At 36.2% G+C, this 23122-nt stretch overlaps 1 protein-coding gene across 1 annotated transcript in view; it reads right to left on the bottom strand.

Moving 5' to 3' along the window:
- CTDP1 (CTD (carboxy-terminal domain, RNA polymerase II, polypeptide A) phosphatase, subunit 1) overlaps positions 1–23122 on the bottom strand; it is a 102533-nt gene that overhangs the window by 32964 nt on the left and 46447 nt on the right. Inside the window, 1 exon segment of the mRNA XM_009894945.1 lies at positions 6390–6577. Coding sequence (XP_009893247.1) covers positions 6390–6577 — 188 coding nt within the window.

Below are 23122 nucleotides of genomic sequence, written 5' to 3'. Positions count from 1 at the left end.
CAGGAATGTGGGACAGACACAAAGATAAAAAGCTGAGAATCAACCTTAACAATATATTTGAAACAAAAGTATCAATTATCAAAAGAAATAATGTTCTTTCTCCTTAAAGAATATGGTTAAATGTTGATAGGATGTGCTCCAGTTGCCTAAAGCAACCCTAATGAACCTTTGAAGGCGGTCACTAATCAGATCCTTATCTAATCAGACAAGGATTACAGCTGAAGGACTCTTGTTTTTTAGGATATGTCTTTACCTTTAGAATCCTACGTATTCTGGATTACAGTACTTTTAGTTTCTCCAGCAGGAAATACTTGGTGTAAAATACTTTATTAATTGCATAAAACATGAATAAGGATGGGCTAACAAATGCCTAACAAATTTTTGTAAGAAACATAACTTGGCACTTTGCCACATTTAGACAATTTTCAAGAGGGACTGAAACAACCGCACATTGTTGATACATATGCAACCCGTCACCTGAGATCCAGCACTCCAAAAATCAAGGATTACCAAACTGCGGTTCTTTCAATACTGGAAAACTAGTGAGTTCTACTTTTTCTTAAATGGCCAAAGCTTTTTAACTTCAGTTTTCCAAAAGCAATAAAGTGTGAAGCACAGAGCAAGTCAGTATTTTAACTCTAGCAGTTTGTCCAGCAAAGTTAAAGCCAGTAAAATGGAGTTATGCAAAAAGGAAGTGTCAGGCAACTTAATGCCACGGATCCCACATATTAAAATCTTCAGCTGAAGACCATTTCTGCAAAGACAAATGCCTTCCATCACAACAATTTATTACCTGCCAAAGCCTCCATTCTTCCCTGTTTGCTTTTTAGCCCTTTTAAGCTAAGTAAGTCCAGAAGGACTTGGAATGTAACAGGCTCGTAAGCACTACAGCAGTGTGATTGCTAGTTGGTACAAGAGTAAAAAGTTCAGGTTGGATAAGTATTTTAGATATTTGCCCCCCATGAAAAAAATCTTTACCAGGCTGCAGTTTAATAATTATGCAGCAACTCTTTGTTGCCTATCTCTTCACACCACTATAATACATTTTTACAAGACAACTGCATGCACATCAGCAGTTAGTTTTATATCTGTATTTCATTATAACCCTAAATAAAGGTAATTAGGAATATTCTGATTCTATCATATTAGTCAGAAACAGTGTGAATAAGTGGGGTAAAGATGGGGATAGATGCAGTATCGATATTTCAATATCATGTTTTCTTTATGAGAAAATGTATATAAATCTGTGCTAAGAAAAAACCCATAGTTATCAACAATCACTCACTCATTTCCTGTGTGTTTTTGATTTTATTGTTTTAATTTAAGGATCTATCAATGCCTTCTGCTTTGTGTTTCCATTTATTCAACCCTCTGGAACCAGGATCTACAATTTTCTAGCTGTCAGTCAGTGAAAGTGAGTTGTTGCTTCAACATAGTACAGAGGGTAGAGCATTTGGGACGAGAAACATTAAAAAACACCCACAAAAAAACAACAGAAAAAAAGAAAAATCACCTTTGGAGGAAACATTGATTCATTTAAAATTGCTTCAAAAAGCTGTTATTGCTCCAGGATCAATTTGGTTTGTGTCAAAATTCTGGATAATGCCAGAGCTTTCAAGTAAAAACATTCCTAAATGTAAACTTATCTTTAATGTTTACAGTGGACACTCAAATCAATAATGATAGTTAAGTACTGAAGCAAATTATGCTTTGCAGACCCAAACCCCTCTTCCTTCTTAGAGCCTTCATCAAAATCACTTCCAAACAGAAGTGACATTAAAATTCTGCAGAACAGCCAGCTCATGTGTAAACAGCTAGATGTACTGCCAAGAGGAGAGCTTGTCTTTAGAAGTTGATCCTGGATTTCAGTTTGGAGTGTTTCACCATTGCTTCTGGAAAAAAACCTAACTGAAGCTGCAGTAATTTTTTTGTTCGTTTATGTGTACTACATAAAAAGAGTCTGTTTACTTCCAAACTGCTAGAAATGCAAGGAAATTCAGTCATTTAAACATATTCTTACCTTGTTTTAACTATGAGAACTATTGTATCAGGAAAAATTTTTACCAGCAGAAAACAAGAAAAATTTCCACTTCAGAGGTTGCATTCAATCAACACTTCCGGGGAAAAGGAAGTTGGTGGAAGTTTCAATTCTTGATGCCTCAAAATACCCCTCTTGAATAGCTGCTTAAACTCTTCACTAGAGTATTGTGGAGACTTGAAACATGCTCACTAGTTCAGGTGTTGTATTACCCACATCAGCTAAGTTTTAAACCTAAGAAAAAAGTACTTGTAGTAACCTTGCAAAATTTTTAATCGGCATTTTCTAGTATAAAAAACAAATATTAATCACATTCTCTTATTACCAGAAGCACGTTTTCTTCTCTCAGATGTTGAATTAGACTGAATTTATAGGACTAATTGTTGTAATAATTAAAGAGACAAAGTCGGGCTGTTCTCTGTGAAACAAACTCAAACTTTTCCCAACAACTTGAAACTTCAGAAGTGTAACAATCTATTAAAAATTGGAGCCATCGCATCATCTGTGTTGAGCTTCCTTTACTTGCTCCACTTTAAGAACAGGAATTTCCAGGGAAGTACCTTCAAAGCTGACAAATGCCACATATCGCTGCAAATTCTTAAAGCAAATAAGCTTTTCCACAACTGGGAGAGGAGCTAGTTGCCTGTCAGGGATCTTTAATTTTGTAGAGTTTAGGTCTGTTTTCTCCCCTCAGTGATTATTCATAGCCTTCGAAGGCTGAGTGGGTTTCTTCCTTTAGTGAGGACACCTACTGTATCACTAAAATGGAGAGAGATGCTCGTTAACATGTAGTATTCAAGGAGGAAAACCGCATTTATTTACCAAACTACATCAGGGAACAATAATCAGCTGCTGCTCCTATCAAACATATTTTGTTTGATCGTGGATACATTAGCTCATTGTCAGTGTCAATAAATGGGCTGTACTTGCTTTCTGAAATTTTCCAGCAATCTTAGTTCCACGCAGAGACCTTAAACCACGCAAACAAGCTGCAAGATTCAACCTAATTCACTAATGCTTAACTGAAATGCTGCTTCTGCAATACAAAGATAGACATAACAAGTTTTGAAGGAACACAGTCTTTAAGATGAGCTGTTTTCCTCTGTAATCCCATAGCCATTGACATGGCAGACCCACAGCCAAAAACACAGTGCAGTTTTAGAAATGGGCTTATCCTATAGTTCGGGCCAATTCCAATAATTAACTCCAGTTCTTACAGAGGGAGATTTGAATGAGAGACTTATAAAAGGACCTCAGTATTATGCATGACTAAACTACTGCTCCAGAAACTTAAGTAGTTCAGAATAACCACACACCATATCTGAAGCAATTACTTGGGAAAATATATATCAATGAGAGCAAAATAAAGTTAATTTTTTCTTCAGACAAACAAAATTTTCCAATTACCTACAATGACAAGTAATTGTTTACTTTAGGATTTGTTCTCTCCAGAATAAAGCATAATGTTTTCTTGAACATTGAAGCGTTGACCAAATACAGAAATATCAATCCCCTTTTCATTTTGCAGTTAGCCATACTGAGTGTCGCTTTAAATAAAATTTACTTCAAGGGAAAGGAGCTAATGAAAAATTTAATTCTTAAAATCAACTTCACACAATGTGTTCTGTCTAGGGTGACCTTACAGAGAGGTTCTTCACCAGACAGACTAACTGACGATTAAGCGAGCTAGGCTGATGCAGCAAGTGATCCAGGAGGCAGGAAAGGATGATTTTAAACCACCAATATTTCTAAATTCAGATCTTCAGCTTTTCCATGTTCTAAAGAACAAATCAACAGTATACTTGCCTCATTTAGAGAGGAGTTCTTCATGAAACAATGCAATGAGTTGCTTGGATAAAAAACAGAGGACCACCATTCTTTGGCAAAATGCTTGAATTCCTACAATTATTTTGTCAGCCACATTTGATGTGCTGTTGGCTATTAAGGGTACTTTCAACAGGACTTTGACCCTATGCCAGTTAGTTCCTTAATACATTTTGAATAGACTGTCACTGAAATCGCTACTGAAAAAAAATTTAGATGATTACGAACAACAAATGCAAGGCTGACAGCCTGGGAAGCATCGAGATGTAAAAAATTCAGTCCTAAGATTCTCAAAACCAAGTGTCTGAAGACTGGGAACTGGAAGAAAGTTATAGTAACAGTGAATACAGTGGTTCAATTAGGATGAAAGGCATCATCAACGAAATTCTACAGAGGAATTTGCAGCAGTCTTTTCTGGCAGCAAGAATGCAAGCAAAACCATAATTTCTGTCTTCTAGCACAGTGGCTGTTGAAAGGAAGTGCTATTATGTTTGAAAGGAAAACATTTAAAAGAATAGAAGACATTCTTAAGGTAGTACATAAAGTATCACTGTTCCTTTTAAAAGTCTAGCAAACGGGTACAGAAAAGACAATCAAGGGATTTCTGAGATTCTGAGCTCAGTTTTTGTTGATTATGAACTAGCAAGCCCTTTTTATAGGTAGCTGAAGTTTTACATCATGAATCATCTAGCACAGCTGTACTTTAAATTTAACCATGTTTTCATTTGTTAGGACAATGAAGAATAGACAGATGAACAAAACCTGTTTTGGAAGAACTCAAAGGACAGCTTTAATATGCAGACTCTTTCTGATCAGACAGCCAAAAATGAGGAAAATAATGTGCTTTAGTTCAACCAGAGGTCAAAGATTTAGTCTATGTAGAGTTTCAAAGCCTGGAGGCTCCCTGAAAGACTTCAGATCAATACCACTCTGTAGCAAAGTAACTTAAAATGCTTTTCTTGAATTTAGTAAGAAATACATAGCAGAAACTCAAAATGTGATTGTACAAAAGCAGAAAGCTTTCGAATGTTTTGAAATTAAGCTCAAGTCCAAGTACAAAGTACCATTTCATATACATCTTTTATAAGTTACCCATTTGTTCTTAAAAATCACAATTTCTCCATCAGTCAGAAGTATAATCTACTCAGGACTGATGCAGAAATTATCAGTAAGAAATTCTGCTAAAGAAAACATTTCACTGAGCTACACTTTTGTAAAGGAGGTTCAAATTCTCCAAGCAAAATTTTATTGCCAATAGATAACTTCTAGTTATTAGATTTCTTCTCACTAGTTATTCAGAGAATACTTCCTTCTTAAACTGAAAAATATATCTTAACACAAGTATTGAAATTTTCATTCCAAAGTAAAGAAATTCTTAGCAGAGCAACCATTAGCCCTTACATCAGATTTACACAAACTGAAATTACCAAGAAGGAACTAAACACTGTAAAAAAACTGGCCTTGGCAGTGTGAATTGAAAGCATTCAGAGAGAAGTTTAAGAGTGCACTAGGAACCTGAACAAAACCTATGAAAATCAAATGAAAGGTTTTCAGTGAATACATAATCAAACCTATCTGATGCATGTGGAGTCTAAATGAAGTTAACCAGTATGGTTTATGAGATTACTTCAAATAACCACCATACTTTTTAGAAGTAACCTTTCATGACTAAAATAATCCACTCAAACACTTCATTGCATCACTGCATCAATTCGCTTCATGTTTTCAACCTTCCTCCTTCCTTCCTGCTCCCCCTCAAGGGAAGGTCTCATGTTGGTGGCCAACCTGTGCAAAAAACAGAGCAAAAAACCAACCCACCTCCCCACACCAGAAAACTGCGCTTTACCAAACATCAAGCTGCAAAAGCTCATGGATGTGCTATGAACTGTGCTTTAGCAGCAGAGGGATGCAAAACCAGCAAGCTGCCTCCAACCCCCTGTGCTTCAAGGAGGCCTCACGTACGAGACCTGGAAGCTTTCAGTAGTCCTAACACCCAAATAGTCTTTCCCACGAAGGAGCAGCCATCACTTCTTTACTTCTCCACAACTTCCTGCAGTATAACAAGCCCTTAAGCTTTCTTTCCAAAAGACTAAAGCATAAAACCATCTCAACATTCTCATTTTCACAAGTTTTCCATACAAAAATATCTCAAAAACTCAGGATGAAAAAACCATAGCTTTCGAAAACCATGCTTTTTTTTTACTTAAAGTAACACTGCAGAGGACATTGTCCTATGTCTGCTTCAGGATCAAGACTACTTTAAAATCAACACAGTTCAGTGATCTTCAATTCTTTCAAAACAGGTGATATCCTGGTTCTCAACAGACATTTACTATGACAATTTCCTTAAATCAATCCCAAAACATTGCAGAGGTAACTTGGTGAAATTGTCATGCTTACAAAAAAGTTACCTACACACAGAGGTTAACAACAATGTAAAGATTGCACTGCCAAAAAGCATGCTGAATAGTGCACAAACACAATGAAACATTATTAATGCTTCTTTTTACATTTGAAAAGCTCATACCTGGGCACACGGCCTGTTAAACTTCTTTCACTTGACGATGAAGATGATGACGATGATGATCCAGGTCTCTGATCTGTTTTCATTCCTAGAGTCTCTGTTGCACTAATCTGAGGTTTCTCACCTTCTTCTTCTGGCTTTTTTTTTTCGCTATCACTTTCATCACTGCCTTCTCCTAAGATGTCGTCCACCTGCCAAAGAGTAGAGAGTCAGTGTATCTGCTAACAGACTATTCTATATCAATCTTTCATAATTATTGGATTGCTCTTAAATAATCGTTAAGAACACGCTTCAACTTTCCTTGACCTTCTCCTTCAAAATTCAAATTAAACCCCACTGCCTTCAACGCAGTTTCTGTAACAGGTCTAGCTACATTCTATTCACGTGAAATGTATTTAGTCTATGTTTAACTTTAGATATACCTATACTCACATTCGTGATACAGTCACATATGAAGGTGTTTGCACTTTATTATAACATGAACAGCTGTAAACAAGAAACTGTATTATGAAAAAAAAAATGCTCTTACAAAATTAAAGGGATAGATGCTTTATACTATTGTAACACATAATAACATACACTTTATACTATACATATTTTATACTATTATAGCCTATAGAATCACTTGAGCAAGGCATATTAAAATCTCTAGCTAATAAGTATTCTTATGTTTACAGGTATTCCTTGATAGATGTATAACTTTAAAGACGTGTATTCCTAAGTAATACAGTATGAATGAAACAGAACGTACAGAAGCCCATTCAAACCAGACTGCTTATGCTAATTACTGAAAACAAAGCTATCAAAATGTTTACACATTTCATTAAATAATTGTTTGGCCTTTGCTTCTGAAAAGTTAGAATGGGATTTGATACTCCTCTAAGAACATGCTAATTTGCTCTGACAGGCCTGGAACTGCTGAAACTATCATTAAAAGCAAATCATACTCATGAGCTACCCTGCTGAGCTTCAAAAGGTTATATTCTCTTTGAGTCAGCATTCCACCTTCAGAAAGAGATGAAAACATGAGAAAACACAGGTGAAGATCCCACAGTGTCTCTATCTTTGTGAATACCAGAGGACATGAAAACAAGCTACGAGTATTTCACTATTGATATTTAAGAATTTTTCCTAAAAGCAGCTTATCTCAGCATAAGTTAAAACAGGCTTCACAACTACTCTCTGTTCTCACACATGCCACACCTGCTTTATAAAGAAGAAAAACTCTGTATATGAACATGGCCCAGAAGATTTTACACTGCTTATCCACTGCTTTTACACTGATAATCCCAACAGCTAGAAGAAAGCTGTAAGTCACTTATATTTCACCTTTCATAAATGTACCTCTAATTTCTTTGTTTACTTTGATATGCACAGAAGGAAAGTCAAAGCTGCCCTCTCTTTACCAAACAAAATGCAAAAGACCTACACCTTGCCAGTACTCTACTAGAAATATGGTAGAGAAAGGGAACTTAAGGGAGAGCTTGCAAGCAAGGAGGGAGAGGAAATAGAAAATACCTAAGTTTAGTAACAGTCAAAGACTTATTCCATTTCTTTTTCTGATGTCCTAACAGAGAGAGAAAAGGCGTATGACCCACAATGATGAAGGTGCTCCACAGAGCAATTTCACCAAGCACATAGGTGACTCCCATCACACTCCTGTTGACTTCAGAAAGATGGAGTATGTGGCATCTGTCTTCAGTCCTCTGCTAAACGGATATATTTGGGGGATTTATTATCATTCTACAAGCCTCACGCAGCTATTCCTGTTTGAGGGTAGTAGCAAATAATTTTTTGTCCTAATCTTGTGCTCCTTTCCACTGAGGATTCTGCCAATTTGTATTGCTGCAAAAGAGAAATGATGTAGAAGGAATAATAATAATAAAAAGGTAAGTAGTACTTCAAAGCATCCTAAAATAATACTTTTGAGAAGACTTGCCAGTGTAAGGGAAAGCAAGGACATTTTGTTACAAAGTATACTTGTGAAAAAAAATTTCTTTAAATCTGTAATTGTTTCAGAGTCTTACAATTGAAGCTTTAAAACTGGATTTAAAAACGCGGGCTATACTATCCTTGGATGGAATGACTTCTATATAAAACGAAAACTAACTTGCAAGCTTCTTAGATTTACAATTCAAGCTTGTTTTCCATTGGCCCTTGTCTTGGTACATTTTTACTACCTGAAACATTGCTGTCTAATGCCCAGCTCTTTCATTGTGAAAGCTGTAAAGAAGCCATAATAAAAAAGGAACACCGTATCAGCTTAGTGCATCTAAACACAGATGACATTTCAGGTAGAAACTTCAGGAATTGCTGTGCCAAATCAAATCACGTTAATCCAAAAATGCTTTTTCCATGACCAGAAGTTGTCATACCCATAGAAAATAAGAATCACGAAATGCAATCCAGGGCCAGGGAGACTGAAAAGATGGCTAGAGATAAGCCAACAGTGAACCTGGTAAAAGTGCGGAAAGTACACATGGTGGGGATTTTTTGATGTGTACAGAATTTATGTGTATCTTTGTTAGAAGATACTCCCTGTAGACAACATGGCCAGCAACTGACAGTCAAATGACAGCACAGATCTACAGCTCCAACAACTCCTTTCCGGTAAGTCTCACATTTAAAATTCAAGTCCTTCATTCCAGAAGCAATGCTTTTCCAGAAAGTCGTATGTCTAAAACTATGTTTTCACTATAAAATATGTTAAGGTTTTCAAGGACAAAGTCAGGTTGAGAGACATTCAGATGCCTCTCAAACTGAACTTTTATAGTCTTTTAAAAATCTACTTTGTGTGAACAGTTTTGACAGACTAGCAGTCTAGTTATTGCCATGCCTTTTCGCACAAAGATGACATTCTTTTGAAGTCTGGAATGCCATTTAATATTAGAATTACTAAGTTAGTTGTGAACATACATGGCCCATTTCTGTAGAAAGGCATTAAAAACGCATGATGTCTGAATCATAGAAATATGTCAAATTTTGAAAATCATTGCACATGAAAACAATTCATGTGGGATGGTCCTTACAAGCCACTTTAAATAGACTGGCTCCCAAAATACGGATTCCTGCCTAACTATTGACTAAATTGCACACTGTGCTGAAAAATGTGAAGATTACTGTCTTCATCTTCCAGAATTCTCAAAAGAAATGGAAAACAAACTACGTTTTCATTGAGGCAGCGAGATTGAAGCTCTTCACTTGAAAAAATTAATAGGTAAAAAAAGCACATTAACATTTAAGCAGCAACTATCTACCTAAACACATCACTAACTTTAAATAAATGAAAAAGTTCAAAGAAAGAGGAAACTTTCAATCTGGTTCAGACCAAGACAGATACTGATGTACCAACTACAACTTCTGCTTATAACATTAGATTTTACATGATTAATACAAATGGAACATAACACTTCAGAAGAAAATGCCAGCTAATACCAAATTTTACTGCTAAGATACAGTGATGGGATGTTTACTGCTTAAACACTACCATACCAGCTATCTTTAAAATACTTAAAGACTTTTATAACACAGCAAGAATGATTAACATTGAAAAAGAAAAATGATTCATCCCTTGAAGATGACAAATTGTTCCATTTAGCAAGAGAATGAAAAGTCTGACAATTCCTTTAAACACCTGATGATAAAAGCCAGAAAAAGTCCTCAGCTGACAAAGCTATTTTACTTCTCATTTAGGAGAAACACAGCATACATTCATGCAGACAAAATAAAGACCAAGGAGCAATGAGATTTTCAGTCTTATTTTCCGATTATGAGCTGTAAAGTACCTAAAGCTTTGTTAAAAGGAAAGCCAAAACCTTCTGTACTATTAACAAACCGGGTCAGCTGGAAAATGTTCTTAGTCCAGAAGTTGAGTTTACACATTCAAAATGAATCAAGACTGAGTAAACATCAAAAAAGAAACTGTCATGAGCAACCTCAATTATCTTTCTAGATAATTTACAGGCAATGTTTTGGGACAGCAATATGGATTTGACGGAGATGATCTCTCTTAAAACCAGTAATTTTTTTTGAAGAAGCAATTACATAGGCAGTAATGTCAACCACTTACTAAAAAGTGAGCCGTAAATAAACTTTAATTCTTGTTTTTAAACTAGCAAATATTTAAAAATTCAAGTTTTAATAGAACTGAGAAACTAACTACCTTAGACAGTAGCAGGACCACACATGTAACTACCTAAATGATCTCTCTTAAAACCAGTAAAACACTCTGAATCAATTCTTTATTGGAATTACAGAAATTTCTACAAGTTTGATATACAGCTGTTCATTTTGTGCTCCAGTTTTGCATGAAAGACACACATAATTTCTGCTCCCCCCGCCCCGTCCTTCCCAAAGGGCCAATTATACTTTTGCTCCAACTGACTGTGTAAGTTAAGGGAAAACCAGAAAAAAACCAAGTATTTCCAAAGAGTTCATTAGGTTTGTTTCTATTGCCACAAAAATGACTGTTCATTGTTAGCAATGGAAACAATTGAACCGTTATTGACAGTAAGCGCAGATAAAAAACCAACTGCATTTCAGCGTAAAGCCTGTGTCTCCTAAGCACATACTTGAGATTATGTTGAGTACGTTGCATTTTAGGAAGAACTTGCAGATACTAATATAATTTGCCATCTGAATGTGCCAAAAGGTTTCAATACATACCTTATATCTGCCCCTCCCCCCCCCCCCCCCCCAAAACATAAATTCATAAAAATAACTCTAAAATGAAATTAAGATGTCCAGGTACACCAGTAATTGCAGGTATCCCCATGTAAAACATGGTATTCTCTATAAAGACTTTAAAATGCTGCCATATTTGGGGCCAGGGACCACGACGCCCTCTTAGTAGTTATTAAACATGAAAGCTAGCAGGCCACCAACTCTATCCAATTAGTGGGTAAATTGATGCTCTGCAAACAAATACCAGACTAAAAAAGGCAAACAGAGGTTTCACATGCCAATTCAGATTTCACTAGCTTTGTCTACACTGCATTTCTTTTAGTACTCTTTCAATTAGCTGAGTAAGTCTGACTCTTAGTGATTCTGGTCAGGACTATATACCTAACGTAAACATGACAAATACCAATTTGTTTAATACACATCTCAAACTGTACGTGTACAATTAATTGAAATGTAACAGGCTGGTGATCTTGAAAAAATTAATCATGAAATGTACACCACACCTTTTTTCAATAAACTTATATATATTGCTGATATCCTGAAATCCCAGTGTGTTCAAAACTGTTCCTAAGAACCAAAACAGTTCAGTGTTTGGGGCTGGTTTTGCTTGACATTTTCTCTTTTTACTGAAACATATTTTGGGACTGATCTACACACTTGCATGACTTACATGAAGATTTTTTATTTGTTATTATAAAAGAAAAGTAAAAAGCTGGTGTTTTTGTCTTACAGGTTACTTCTAAACTACAGGACACAAACTGCTCAAGGCTGTAAATATCCTGCATGTATTTTAAAAATTATCAAGTAAATGTGCACAAACAGGGAGAGAACATGAAAGACAGTTCTTTTTAATTCTACCCTCAATTATGTCTAAAGTATCTTGAGCTACATATGCATTAGAAAGCTGTCCCTGAAACACGGGCACCTTCCAAATGCTGCTAACATCCTAATTGCTTTGCAGTGTATTAGCAATACTGCCTAAAGATACTTTTCCATGTAATTCATTGTTTCTCCAGATGAACTGGTGGGCAGGCTGTTTGTGGAATATGAAAAGTTTCCCTAGAGGATAGACAGCTTGCTTTTATAAGCTCCCATAATTCTCTGTCTGACCCTATAATCTTTACCCCTGCCTCCACTTCCAACATTCCCTTCTGCTTTGTCCCAAACTATAGCTTTTTAGTACGTCAGTGGAGTTTTTACATATATTTTACATGAAGCGTTAGAAAAATCAGCAGACTAGTTCAGGAACTCTAACAGAGCAGTTAAAGAGAAGCCAAAGAAACAGTAAATGGAAAAAAGTGATGTTGAAAATTACAAATTAGAAAAGCACTTCTGAGCCTGTGAAATTAACAGTGAACGATGGTATTAGACTGCAAATCAAATTGGAGAGAGTGGTGGCTCCATCTTCCTGGAGCTGTGCATTGACCTTTCTAACCTTCCAGCACAGAGATATGAGAACAAAACTGTTCTGTCAGTGGCAAAGTAAATGGAAATAATATTGTGAAAAGTTTACTAACTCCACACTATTAAGTAGTTAGCAGGAATTAATACAGTACTGATAACTAAATAATCCATAATCCAATTTACAAGAGGTCACCCAGCAGCACTCTACCACAGTGCTGCAGCCCTGGGAGATTCAATACCAGCCAAAAGGTACATGTAATTTGGAAGCAATGCTTCTGAACATGCAAACAAACCATACATTGTCCCACGGCAATGTGTGTCACTGAGAATATTTCACTGACAAAGTATCACAGTCAAAGAAGATAAGAATAAGAACTCTTTTTCAAAGAAGTTACGTTCTTCAAAAGGTTAAAGCAAGGCTGCCTAGTTTGCTTCAACAGAAGCCAAATAGCAAAAAAAAAAAAAGCAATATCAACACCTAAGTGTAAAAAAACCCCAAAACCAGTTGTATTTAAAGACAGTTCCACTGAAATTCCAAAAGTAAACAAACCTTTTATAGAAAGAGAAAAATACCTGAAGTCAAGTGAATTTATCTTAATAATTACAGACCACCAGTTATTCACACTGTGAAAAAATTCAAAGTAGAATCTGTTTTAATGGTTTAAAAATAGTCTTATGACATGGTTTCAGAACATTCAATTAGTTTCAAAAGAAGGAAACTTATTTTTCTTCATAACTTTTACCATCTACTATATTTAATTATTCTTGTTGTTTGTTCTATTCATAAATACACTTTACTTCTCTCTACCTTTCAGCAAAAAGACCCCCCCCAGCAATAAAAAAAAAAAAAAAAAAATCAGTAGTTTCTTCATTAGCAATTAAGGAATCATGAAAACATTTTACTGGTTTTTGTAATACAACAATATTAATGAAATAATCAAAGACATCATTGCTTTGTTCCTCAGCAGCAGAAGTCCCAGAACAAGAGATCTTCATTCTCAAAATGTATTATTTAAAATACACCTTGCTTTTCTAAATACCTTATGGTATATTTTTGAGTGGCAGGTGACTGCCTTGTTGTCCTCTGTGAAGGTGCATTATCCACGGATAGCTTTTTCTAGTTTAGGGAGTGAACAGATTTCTATTAGAAGTCAGGGCTTTAGAATGAGAGCAAGACCAAACCTGTAAAGTGTGCTTCCTGGCACTCGTGGTCTGGAATTCTGCTCATCTACTGATACTGAATTGCACATAGAAATATTAGCAGCCTCTGGTAAAGACCTAACAGTTTTAGGATGAAAAGCAATTAAGTAAGAAAAAATCCAACAACCTTAAGCCTTGGCTCTACGCTGGGTGCAGCTGCTTATGCTCAGATTTGAAAAACAGCAATTTAAAAATATCATGTGGAAGTTACTTAAAGGAGCTCCCACTGACAACCCCTGGAGGCTGCACTGGGACCCTGCCGGGGAACAAACACTGGCAATGGCAGTCCCAATAGATGTAGTTCCCAACTCCGCTGCACGACATTAGCTATAAAGTCTTCACACATTTTAATTGCAGCCCTGGGCAATATAGCATGCTCCTAAAAGGCAGATACTGCAGGGGGAAAAAACAAAGGAACCGAACAGGTTGTCTATGTTAATTTGACTGCTTAACTTTTGCAAATGAAAAGGTAAGGTAAATATGACTACAACTATACAATTCACTACCTTTGGGTTTTACTATTGCAGTTAATACTTAAACTAGAAATGAAATAAAGTGTCACTTAGATATTACATACCAATATTGTTATTAAAACACAACACTAATAACAATCCTATAACCTTGATTATGATCGAGTGAAGCTGTTAATACTTCAAAGAATGCCATTGAGAAGTTCTGAGTATCTTTGAATTTCCCAACTGGAAAGCAATGCCTAGATTTGAGTAGAAACTTAGTAAACATTCTTGAGCTCTTTAGGACAAATACTTGAAACTGCTAAAAGAAACATAAGGTCAAGTCTTTCCTTGGTAATTAGGGTGCCTCAAGTGCTGACTTAAGGATTCTAAATAATTAACATTATTATTAGCATAATGAAAATTGCTTCCTTCAATTAAATCAGTAACACTTCACGAAGTTGGAAAGTGAAAAAAGCTCGTGCCTAACTACCAATTTCTAAATTATAAAATAAATTTGCATGGACTAAAAGTTACTAATTGTAAAATTCACAATGTTTTTTTAATTCAAAGTCTCTGAAGAGAAAATGTCTCAAGGAACGTAAGTCATAACACAATGACTTCTCCAAAGCCTTCCTGAGACAGTGACATCGCTGCAGCCTGGAAGCTACAGCTTTATCCGATTAAAAAGCCATCCATACCTCTAATCTTCCTTTCCTTTATTCTGCTTTCAAAAGAAATCCTCTGCCAAAAGTTCGTTAAACTCTAATAGGCCTGTAAATCTGCATTATATTTTTTTTTTAAATGTTGAAGTCTGAGAATAAAATCAAAATTATCACAGTATCTATGGCCAGAATACAGCTGTTCACCTATTCAAAAGGATAGACTTCATGACTATCACTGAAAAACAACAGCAGCATTTCAACTCCGCCTGGACTGCACATTAGCTTATGACTGGGACGGAGAAGAATGATAGCCTGAGCCTACCGGAGGCAGGCTCCGTTTCTTTGGTTGCAGCATTTCTAAAACAATGATACCCTAACAGAAATAGGGACTCCCTGGCTGCTAAATGCAACAATTCTTCAATTTAGACTGCTGAAAACATCCATGCCAAAATTCCAGAAAAAGACTCCAACGACATGAGTTAAAGGCCAGTTAGTAAGAGGATGATCTACAGCTACCCTTCGAAGAAAGAATGTGTTTTTAGTCTGTTATGGAACGTTACTTACAAAAAGTTCTGGCTTTAGGTAAGACAAAAAGCCAGTAGTAGGAAGCGGTCTGCCCTGGTGTCCTTTGCAGGGAAGCAGTCCTCCGCTCACGCCAGGGGAACACCACCTCCTCAGTAGCAAGCAGCCTTTCGGTTGAGTAACGTTGTTCCACTCTGCTACACTGTAGAGCTTAGTTTTGCAGCGCCATTTTCATGGTTTGCCTAGCATTACTTTATCCATCCAGCTAAATACCATTAAAGAACTGCAGATGTGGTGAGACAGAGTCAAGTAAGACCCTTTCACCCTCTCCAAGCTTATTTGGGTGATCACTGAAAGCGTGCTAGGAGCAATCAGTGGAAACCTCACTGACTAGACTACTTGGATGCATGTACTCTGCAGCACAGCTGCAAGACCTTAAACAGAAGAAAACAACCATTTTGGGCCTGGATTTATGCACTTGGTGCAATATTTCTGAGTCCACTATTAAGTTTGGCTGAAATGAGCTAACAATATTAATTTCTTCTTTCTTCCATAGCTATAAGTTGCTATGGGCTGCAGCATGAGACCACTTCTTACTGGATAGAGAAGAATCTACTTAGTTTGACATCAGGATTTTTTTTTTTTTTTTCAAATATGGTAGCTAATCTAATAACTTTTAACTTATCTTTGATCTTAATTTTTTCCTCTGAGTATGAAACTTTTCATTTCACGTTTTTTGTCTCAATTAATTGAATAGCTTTTAATGTATATTCTTACCACCTCAATGTTTAGGAACAGTTATCTGAGGAGCAAGACATTACCACCCATGTCTTCAAAACAGCTAGCCAGTTTTTTAACATGCTTTAAGAGGTGATATTATGACATTATGCATGTGAATAATTAAAACTTCCTACAATACACAAAGTCTGTATTAAGAGATTTGGGCTAAATTTAAGTCACATTGAAACAAAACATTTTCTTCTGCAAAGATGTCACTGGAAGGATAAACTGTCTGAAGTAGGTTAAGTCATCCCTCAGTACATGAAATTTGAGGGAGAATGTGTGATATAACTCAGTCCCATTTCTTCTGAGTAACCTCAGAAGAACTCACCTTTCGCGTTCTGTTTAATCTATTTTCTTTCTTTGGCATTAGAACATTTTTTCCTTTCAAATTTCTGACCTGATTTTTAGAGTCACATAATGCATTTATGCATGTACTTCAACACCCCTTTGTCTCAAGCACTTCAAATGCAGATTTTACTGTTCTCTATCACAATTATCACTGGCTCATCTGAGCAGGTGGTGAATCAGTAAAATCAGAAACGTAACAAAAACTGGTCTTGTTCATCACTAAAAAAAATATGTACATTTTCCTCCAGTTAAATCTCCATACCCTAAAAACTCTTTGTACTATCCTGTTTTTGACAAAGGTATTCTTCAGATTAGAATAATCAAGTCTAGCAGTGCTATTATATCTACTTTGATAGGTTAGAAAAAATTGCTGTAAACAGTGTAAGGAATATTACCAAACCTTAGAAAAAAGCTTTTAAGATTTATTTCACATAAAATTCATTGAGAGATTGACTTCCATTTCTTGGATCACTAAATTTAAATTAAAATGTGTTCTGCTGAAACAGTTGGTGAAACCAAAGTCGATCAGAAAAAGGCTATACATTTATATACTCAGTCATGAACTGCATATTCTTCAGTATTAGTTTCCCTACTGAAAATCATAGGATTTGACTAGCAAACATGCTCAATACTTGCAAGCTTGAAGGAAACGGAAACCATTTGAGTGTTCAGCATTTCCATTAAGCAGAATATTAATCTTGTTTTTTCTATTTCACTTATCCCACCAGTTTAAAAAAAAATAAAAAAGCCTTATGGGACATCTGAGAGTTTGTTAGTCTGTAAACACCTAGAATGACAGAATAATTTAGGTTGAAAGGGATCTCTGAAGGTCACCTGGTCCAGCTGCCTGCTTGAAGCCAGTTACTCAGGCTACACCAGTTCCCTGTTCCACTTCATTTTATGTCTACACAAACACCCATGCCATAGCAGTCCATGACAGCAGGAGCAAAGCCCTGGGAACAGACTTTCAATAAGCATCTCTATTAAATGTGTAACCACAACTTGAATAGTGGAAGTCTGTAACAGGAAGCAGACCAATGGCTTGGAAAAGTTATGTTAAAAGTATTATCGTATGATCTTTTGTGGCCAATACAGAATTTCATAGACTGATGAACTGAATCATCTGCCTATTGCGGCTTACTAGCACTATCAACAGATTCTCTTATGGATAGTAAAATTCCTGTCACTGGGAAAACTTTCAAGTTTTTCCGTACCTGCAAATCTTAAAAAACAAACCCAGAAAACCTGCAATGGAACAGAAACCCAAGCTGCATGCTCAAGTTTAAGTGCCACACTTCACTAAGTGTCCTGATTTCACCTTGGGCAAATCTTCACCTTAAAGGAATAAGCTAGAGAGTGAATCCACAGATAATAGTCTGTTGTACTCAAATTCTGTTACACTGTTTTTGTAGAGATAAGCACTATCTAAACATCCAGAGACTGGAAAACCTGGAGAGTCTATTGATACTATACAAATAGAATATCAATGTATACAAACCTATAGATGGAAGGGAAAGGAGCAAGGAGAAAATTCTTATACAAACAGACCTTCAGTGATCTTTAATCAATAGAAATTAACTTTCAGGTCTGCAAAATGAAGACAGATGTAATCTTTTCCTAGCCAACAAAAAGGCCTAGTACAGACTAGAGATATCCATACCTGTTAAACAAAAAAGGTAACACAGGTGGACACTGCAGGGACTTCAGCCTGCTGCAAACATGTATCAGTATAGGTCCCACCCTGTCAACCTTTATAGCAATATGTTAAAAAGCCGTTAGCAGTTTACAGTAGTACTGCTCACCCTTGTTTTAAAACAAGACAGTATCACAATGCTTTTTGTTCTCAAAACCATCCTTTCTACTTTAAAGAAACTGTATTTTACTGATAGGCAGCAAAAAAACATCTTTGTTTTACAATTTTGAAAGTCTGTCCTAAGAATGGTCAGCCTGGCTACTAACTGAGGCATAGTTTTGCCAGAAGTCGTCATACCTTCTTTTTCCTAGAGACTTAGCAAGAGATATGCACAGTCTAATGATCAAGATTTTTTTTTAGTAACATAAATTAATCTAATCTGCTAATGAAAGAACGCTTGAAAGAGGTGTTTAAATACTATCACAAAATATCACTGACACATTAAGTTAGAAATCAACATACTATTAAAAATGACACACGGCAATTTGAGAGGGCACAGTGCCGAGGTTCTGAGTGATCTTTTCTGACATATTTCACTGCCAAAGGGAAGACATCTGCAGCAAGACACTAATGAATTGTTGAGGGCAGCACAGTATCAGTAGGTTAGCATCAAGAGATTGTACAATTTCTGAGCTCCTAATCTAGTTTTATATTGTTTATGTTATTTAAAAAACCAGAAATTTGGGTACAAACGACTCAGCATAAAAAATAGTTTACTTGTATTGCTTCCAGTCATTCCCTCACACCAAGTTTTCTCTGGACATAAGCTTCCTTTTACAACAATTTTCTGATCATCAGGCTATGTTCAAGTGCCCTCTTGACAGCATCTGCTCTCATGAAGTTCCACTTAAAAACAAAAATGAAAAAATCCATAGATGCTGAACACATCTATTACACTGTTCACCTTCACAAGCATTTTGTAGAGGATAGCATGTTGATCGCCCAAACCTAAAAAGCAATGAGATTTACTAGATAACATAGACTAGGATGAAGTGTAATCTGCCGCTAAAATTCACTCCCACTCTGACCCAGTTAATACTGTTTCTTGACACACAGAGGCAGCTTTGAACAGGTGTGGGTAGGTCTCCTCCACCAATCCAGCTTGTGGTCTGTCCAATTGTTTTGAAAAAGAGAATGGGACAGTTCTCTCTATATACTCACTATTTTATCTGGCAACATCTGCTGAAATGGTGGAAGAGCTTTAAAATAATCCTTTTTAAAAAAAAATATATATGAAAAGTGATACAGCTTTTTACAGCCTGCACTTCTAAACAGAAAATCTCATCTTTTCGGAAAAAAAGTACTAGGATACTTATCCACATATTCTCTTGCAAGTCATCCCCAAAGGCATTAGTTAGTGCTGTAGCCAGCCTGCAAGTACACATTATCCTTGAAAACTTCTGAGAACCATTTAGGGCTTAACCCATTTGGTTATTCCATTAAAATAAAAAAGCCAAGAGTGGGAGGGAGCTTGATGTCGAATCACTTCAACCTGAATTACAATTATTTAGTTTACATTTAAAGCTCTAATGTGCTTCAGCTCAGAGACGAACACCAAACTCCTGAAATGCTACAACTAAAAATGCAGTCTATTATTGAACAGTGTCATGATCAGAAAACATTGTTTTTGTAGAATAACAGTTACACTATGGACTTTACTCCAACAGATATGAGAACCCAAGTAATCCTCACCCTGAAAAAAAAAAGTATACAAGCACAAGCAAAAAGTTTCAGGTATACACCATACGCAGACAAAAAAGAAACCTATTTTTTGCACCTCAACTGTTTCAAAGCTTGCTCACAATGAATCCTTGTTACCAGATATTTTAACAATTCTGTTAGCACAGTGCTAGGTTTTACCATCCCAAGGTTAACTGAAAGCATCTTTCACTTAGAGAGTCTGAATAAATATTCATCGCTAAACACATATTTCAGAAAAAAATAAGTTTTTTTTCCATTTCAATGGTTGAACACCTGAACTTCTTGTTTAGCATCATATAAAGCTGTTCAGAAGTCATAGCCTATGAAAATACTAAGGTGAGAAAAACACACAGGCAAAAATATGCTTTCATTTATCTGCAAGTGCAGGTTTTCTGCAGGTATTGCAGCTGCCAAGGAAGTTAAACTACCGCTGTGTTGAGCAATTGGGGTACAGGAGGCCTTACTAGCTCAAAACCACTGCTATATAAACACGGATATGCTGTGTTCAGTATAGATTTATTCACACATACCACCAACAAGCTAGTAAACCCACTCTGATCCAAGCTAGCTATAAGCAGAGTCAGCTTGGATCTGCCATGACTTACTAATTTTAACCTGTTTGGCATCAGCATTGCCAGACGTCAGCTGGCTTCATGAAGCATTGCTTGGTTGTCAATGAATTTCCCTCTTCAGTAAGCCTGATTAGCTTGGTCTCATTATCACAAGAGCCAAGAGACATTTATCAATGTTCTCAAGCTAACAAAGCCACCTCAAGTAATAAGCATTGGGGAAAAACCTCCTTCTTGGTTTGCTTTACCAGAAACTTAAACACGACAGTGAAGACAGGTCAGCTTTGACATGGTTTCTGCTGAACTGGGCAATGGGACTGCAAAAAGACCCCATACAGACAAGCACACAGCTTTTAAATGAAGTAGTGAAGAAATGTTAAGTGCTGTGTATGTGCAAGTATCCTGCATAGTTAGATCACCCACTAGCCAGAATTAGGCACAGAGTAAGTTAAGGAAAAAAAAAGAAAAAGACAATCCAAAACAGTGAAAGATAAGCCCAGCAGCTGAAGAGTGGTCAGTTTCTACAAGAACCTCAATATTAATGTGATGAATACTATGCAGGTTCTGATACGATCTTTGTGTCGTGGTATACCAGCTATATCCAGCCCTCAATACCTCTGTGATGAAGCAAGCTTGATGTTGGAGCACTAAAATATCTGAGATAGACAGCTGTCTGTGTTCATCTTGGAGAAAGCAGTATCATCATATTTGCTATGAGGAGAAACAGAGAATATTATCTACAGCTGACTGTGATGTCTGGCAAAGAGAAAGTGCAAGCTCATATACAAAAGCCATAACAATTTAGAGTAACAATGACATTCTCTCAAAATCTGAAATTAATACCACTACTGTAGACATGAAAACATTATAGCAGCATTGCCATTCATGTAATTATTCATTTTGTGACTGCATTGCAGCAGGGAATTTTTTACATCAGTAGGGGGCTCTAGTTCTGCAGCTTTTCATAATCTCGAAGTTGTACATGGAATGGAAATATTCTTGGTGATGCTGACACAGGAGCTAGAACACTTGCAGCTGCAGGACTATCACACAGAGGCAGAGCTGAGCAGGTAGATTCAGTGCTCTCTGAAGCTGGTGCCTGACAAAAACGAAGACTACTAAAGCAAAGGAAAGATATTTTATCTTGAAGATATCCTAGAAGTGAACAATTGCAATTATGCATAATCTCAATTTAAAAATAAGTCACCTTATGATAACTGATCAATAACAGCTGATTAAAGGGTAATGGTACAAACTGTCATTCAATGCTGCATTTATAAATAACCTGGTCCTTATGTCACTAAAACTGACTCACATTTTTATAACCCATGAATTCCAAACACAAAATAAATCTGTAAATAATTATAGCAGACTAGTATTATGCAAGTGTTTGTGAAGATTCTCCATAGCACCTAACATATATTATGCTATATTGCATAGCTATATTTATTCTTCTGTTGAAATACAAGTATCAGGTGATCTCAATAAAACAAACAAACAAAAAAAATAGTTATGAAGAAACAGTTCAGACAGACCAGGACTTGAGCAGACACTTCTAAATATCACTCGTGAAGAGTAACAGCTCAAATTTAAATGTAAAAACATGTTAGGGTTGTGATGAGGCTCAGTCAGGCCCTATATGCAGCTGTTCAGAATTATGTTAGGGATCAGCTTGCAAATTGTTTAACATGGCTCAGACGACTCATTCTCAACTGTGGCCAATTAGTGTTGACAGCCTAGCTGCATTTGATTTAGAATATTGGAGGTAGACACCTATGTTAAAATGAGGTTACTGAACTCTATTTAAAGAAGTTTTGCTCCATTTTCAGTGAGCAAGCAAACAGTTGAAAAAGGCTTAGAGCTTCTTTTTACTAAGGCCAAGCAGAGAAGGCTGCAGATACGTAATGTACTATCAGTGTTGGTAGAAAAACCAAACAGAATCTATGGAAAACCTTTCTTCCCTATAGAATAACCAACCTTCACTTTTTTTAAATGCCTTGTACATACATGCTAGAGGTGGAAGCTTTACAGACCTATTTTCCACTTCATATGGAATAACATTTGAATAATGCATTTTCTATATAACCAGATGTACTTTAAAAGCCAAAGAAGTTGTTCATAGCTGCAGAAACAAACACACAAAGCTTAGATTTAATCTTACTTGTAAAACTTTTACTCTGCTTAGCAGAATGATAGCAACATGTAAAAAGAAGCTACTTTTCTCAGTAACTTCTGAAAATATCCTCTAAAAATCCAAGATTACTTACAATGAAACAATTTTGAAAACACCTTTGGAAGAATGGCAGAGACTCTGAATCAAATGCTGATTGCATCAGAAAAGTATGACGAATATGTAAGACGGCAGAAGCATCTTTGCTGACAGGTAAATCAGATCAATCTTTGACTGATTGTCAATAGAATAAACAGGGATACCCAGACAAAACTCAGGCAGTCAAAAATTACTATAAATTTTATCAGATTCCTCAAAAAGAGGCCAGCTCCAAAGTAAACATGACTGCTGCTTTAGTTAGTGTCCATTTGGTGCAGCCCATTAATAATATCTATTGTAGCAAAACCATTTCTACTTATCTGATGGTTAAATTACCTGTTAAAATATCTGGGCATAATAAAATTGAATCAGTCTCAATCATACGTTTTCTTTTATTTTCTCCTAACAATAGCCTGACCAGACAAGAATTTGACTGATCATGTTCAT

Source organism: Charadrius vociferus, unplaced genomic scaffold, assembly GCF_000708025.1.
Source record: "Charadrius vociferus isolate BGI_N301 unplaced genomic scaffold, ASM70802v2 scaffold51, whole genome shotgun sequence".
Classification (NCBI taxonomy): Eukaryota; Metazoa; Chordata; class Aves; order Charadriiformes; family Charadriidae; genus Charadrius; species Charadrius vociferus.
The sequence above is the reverse complement of the archived record's forward strand: the minus strand, read 5'-3'. Positions and strand labels throughout refer to the sequence as shown.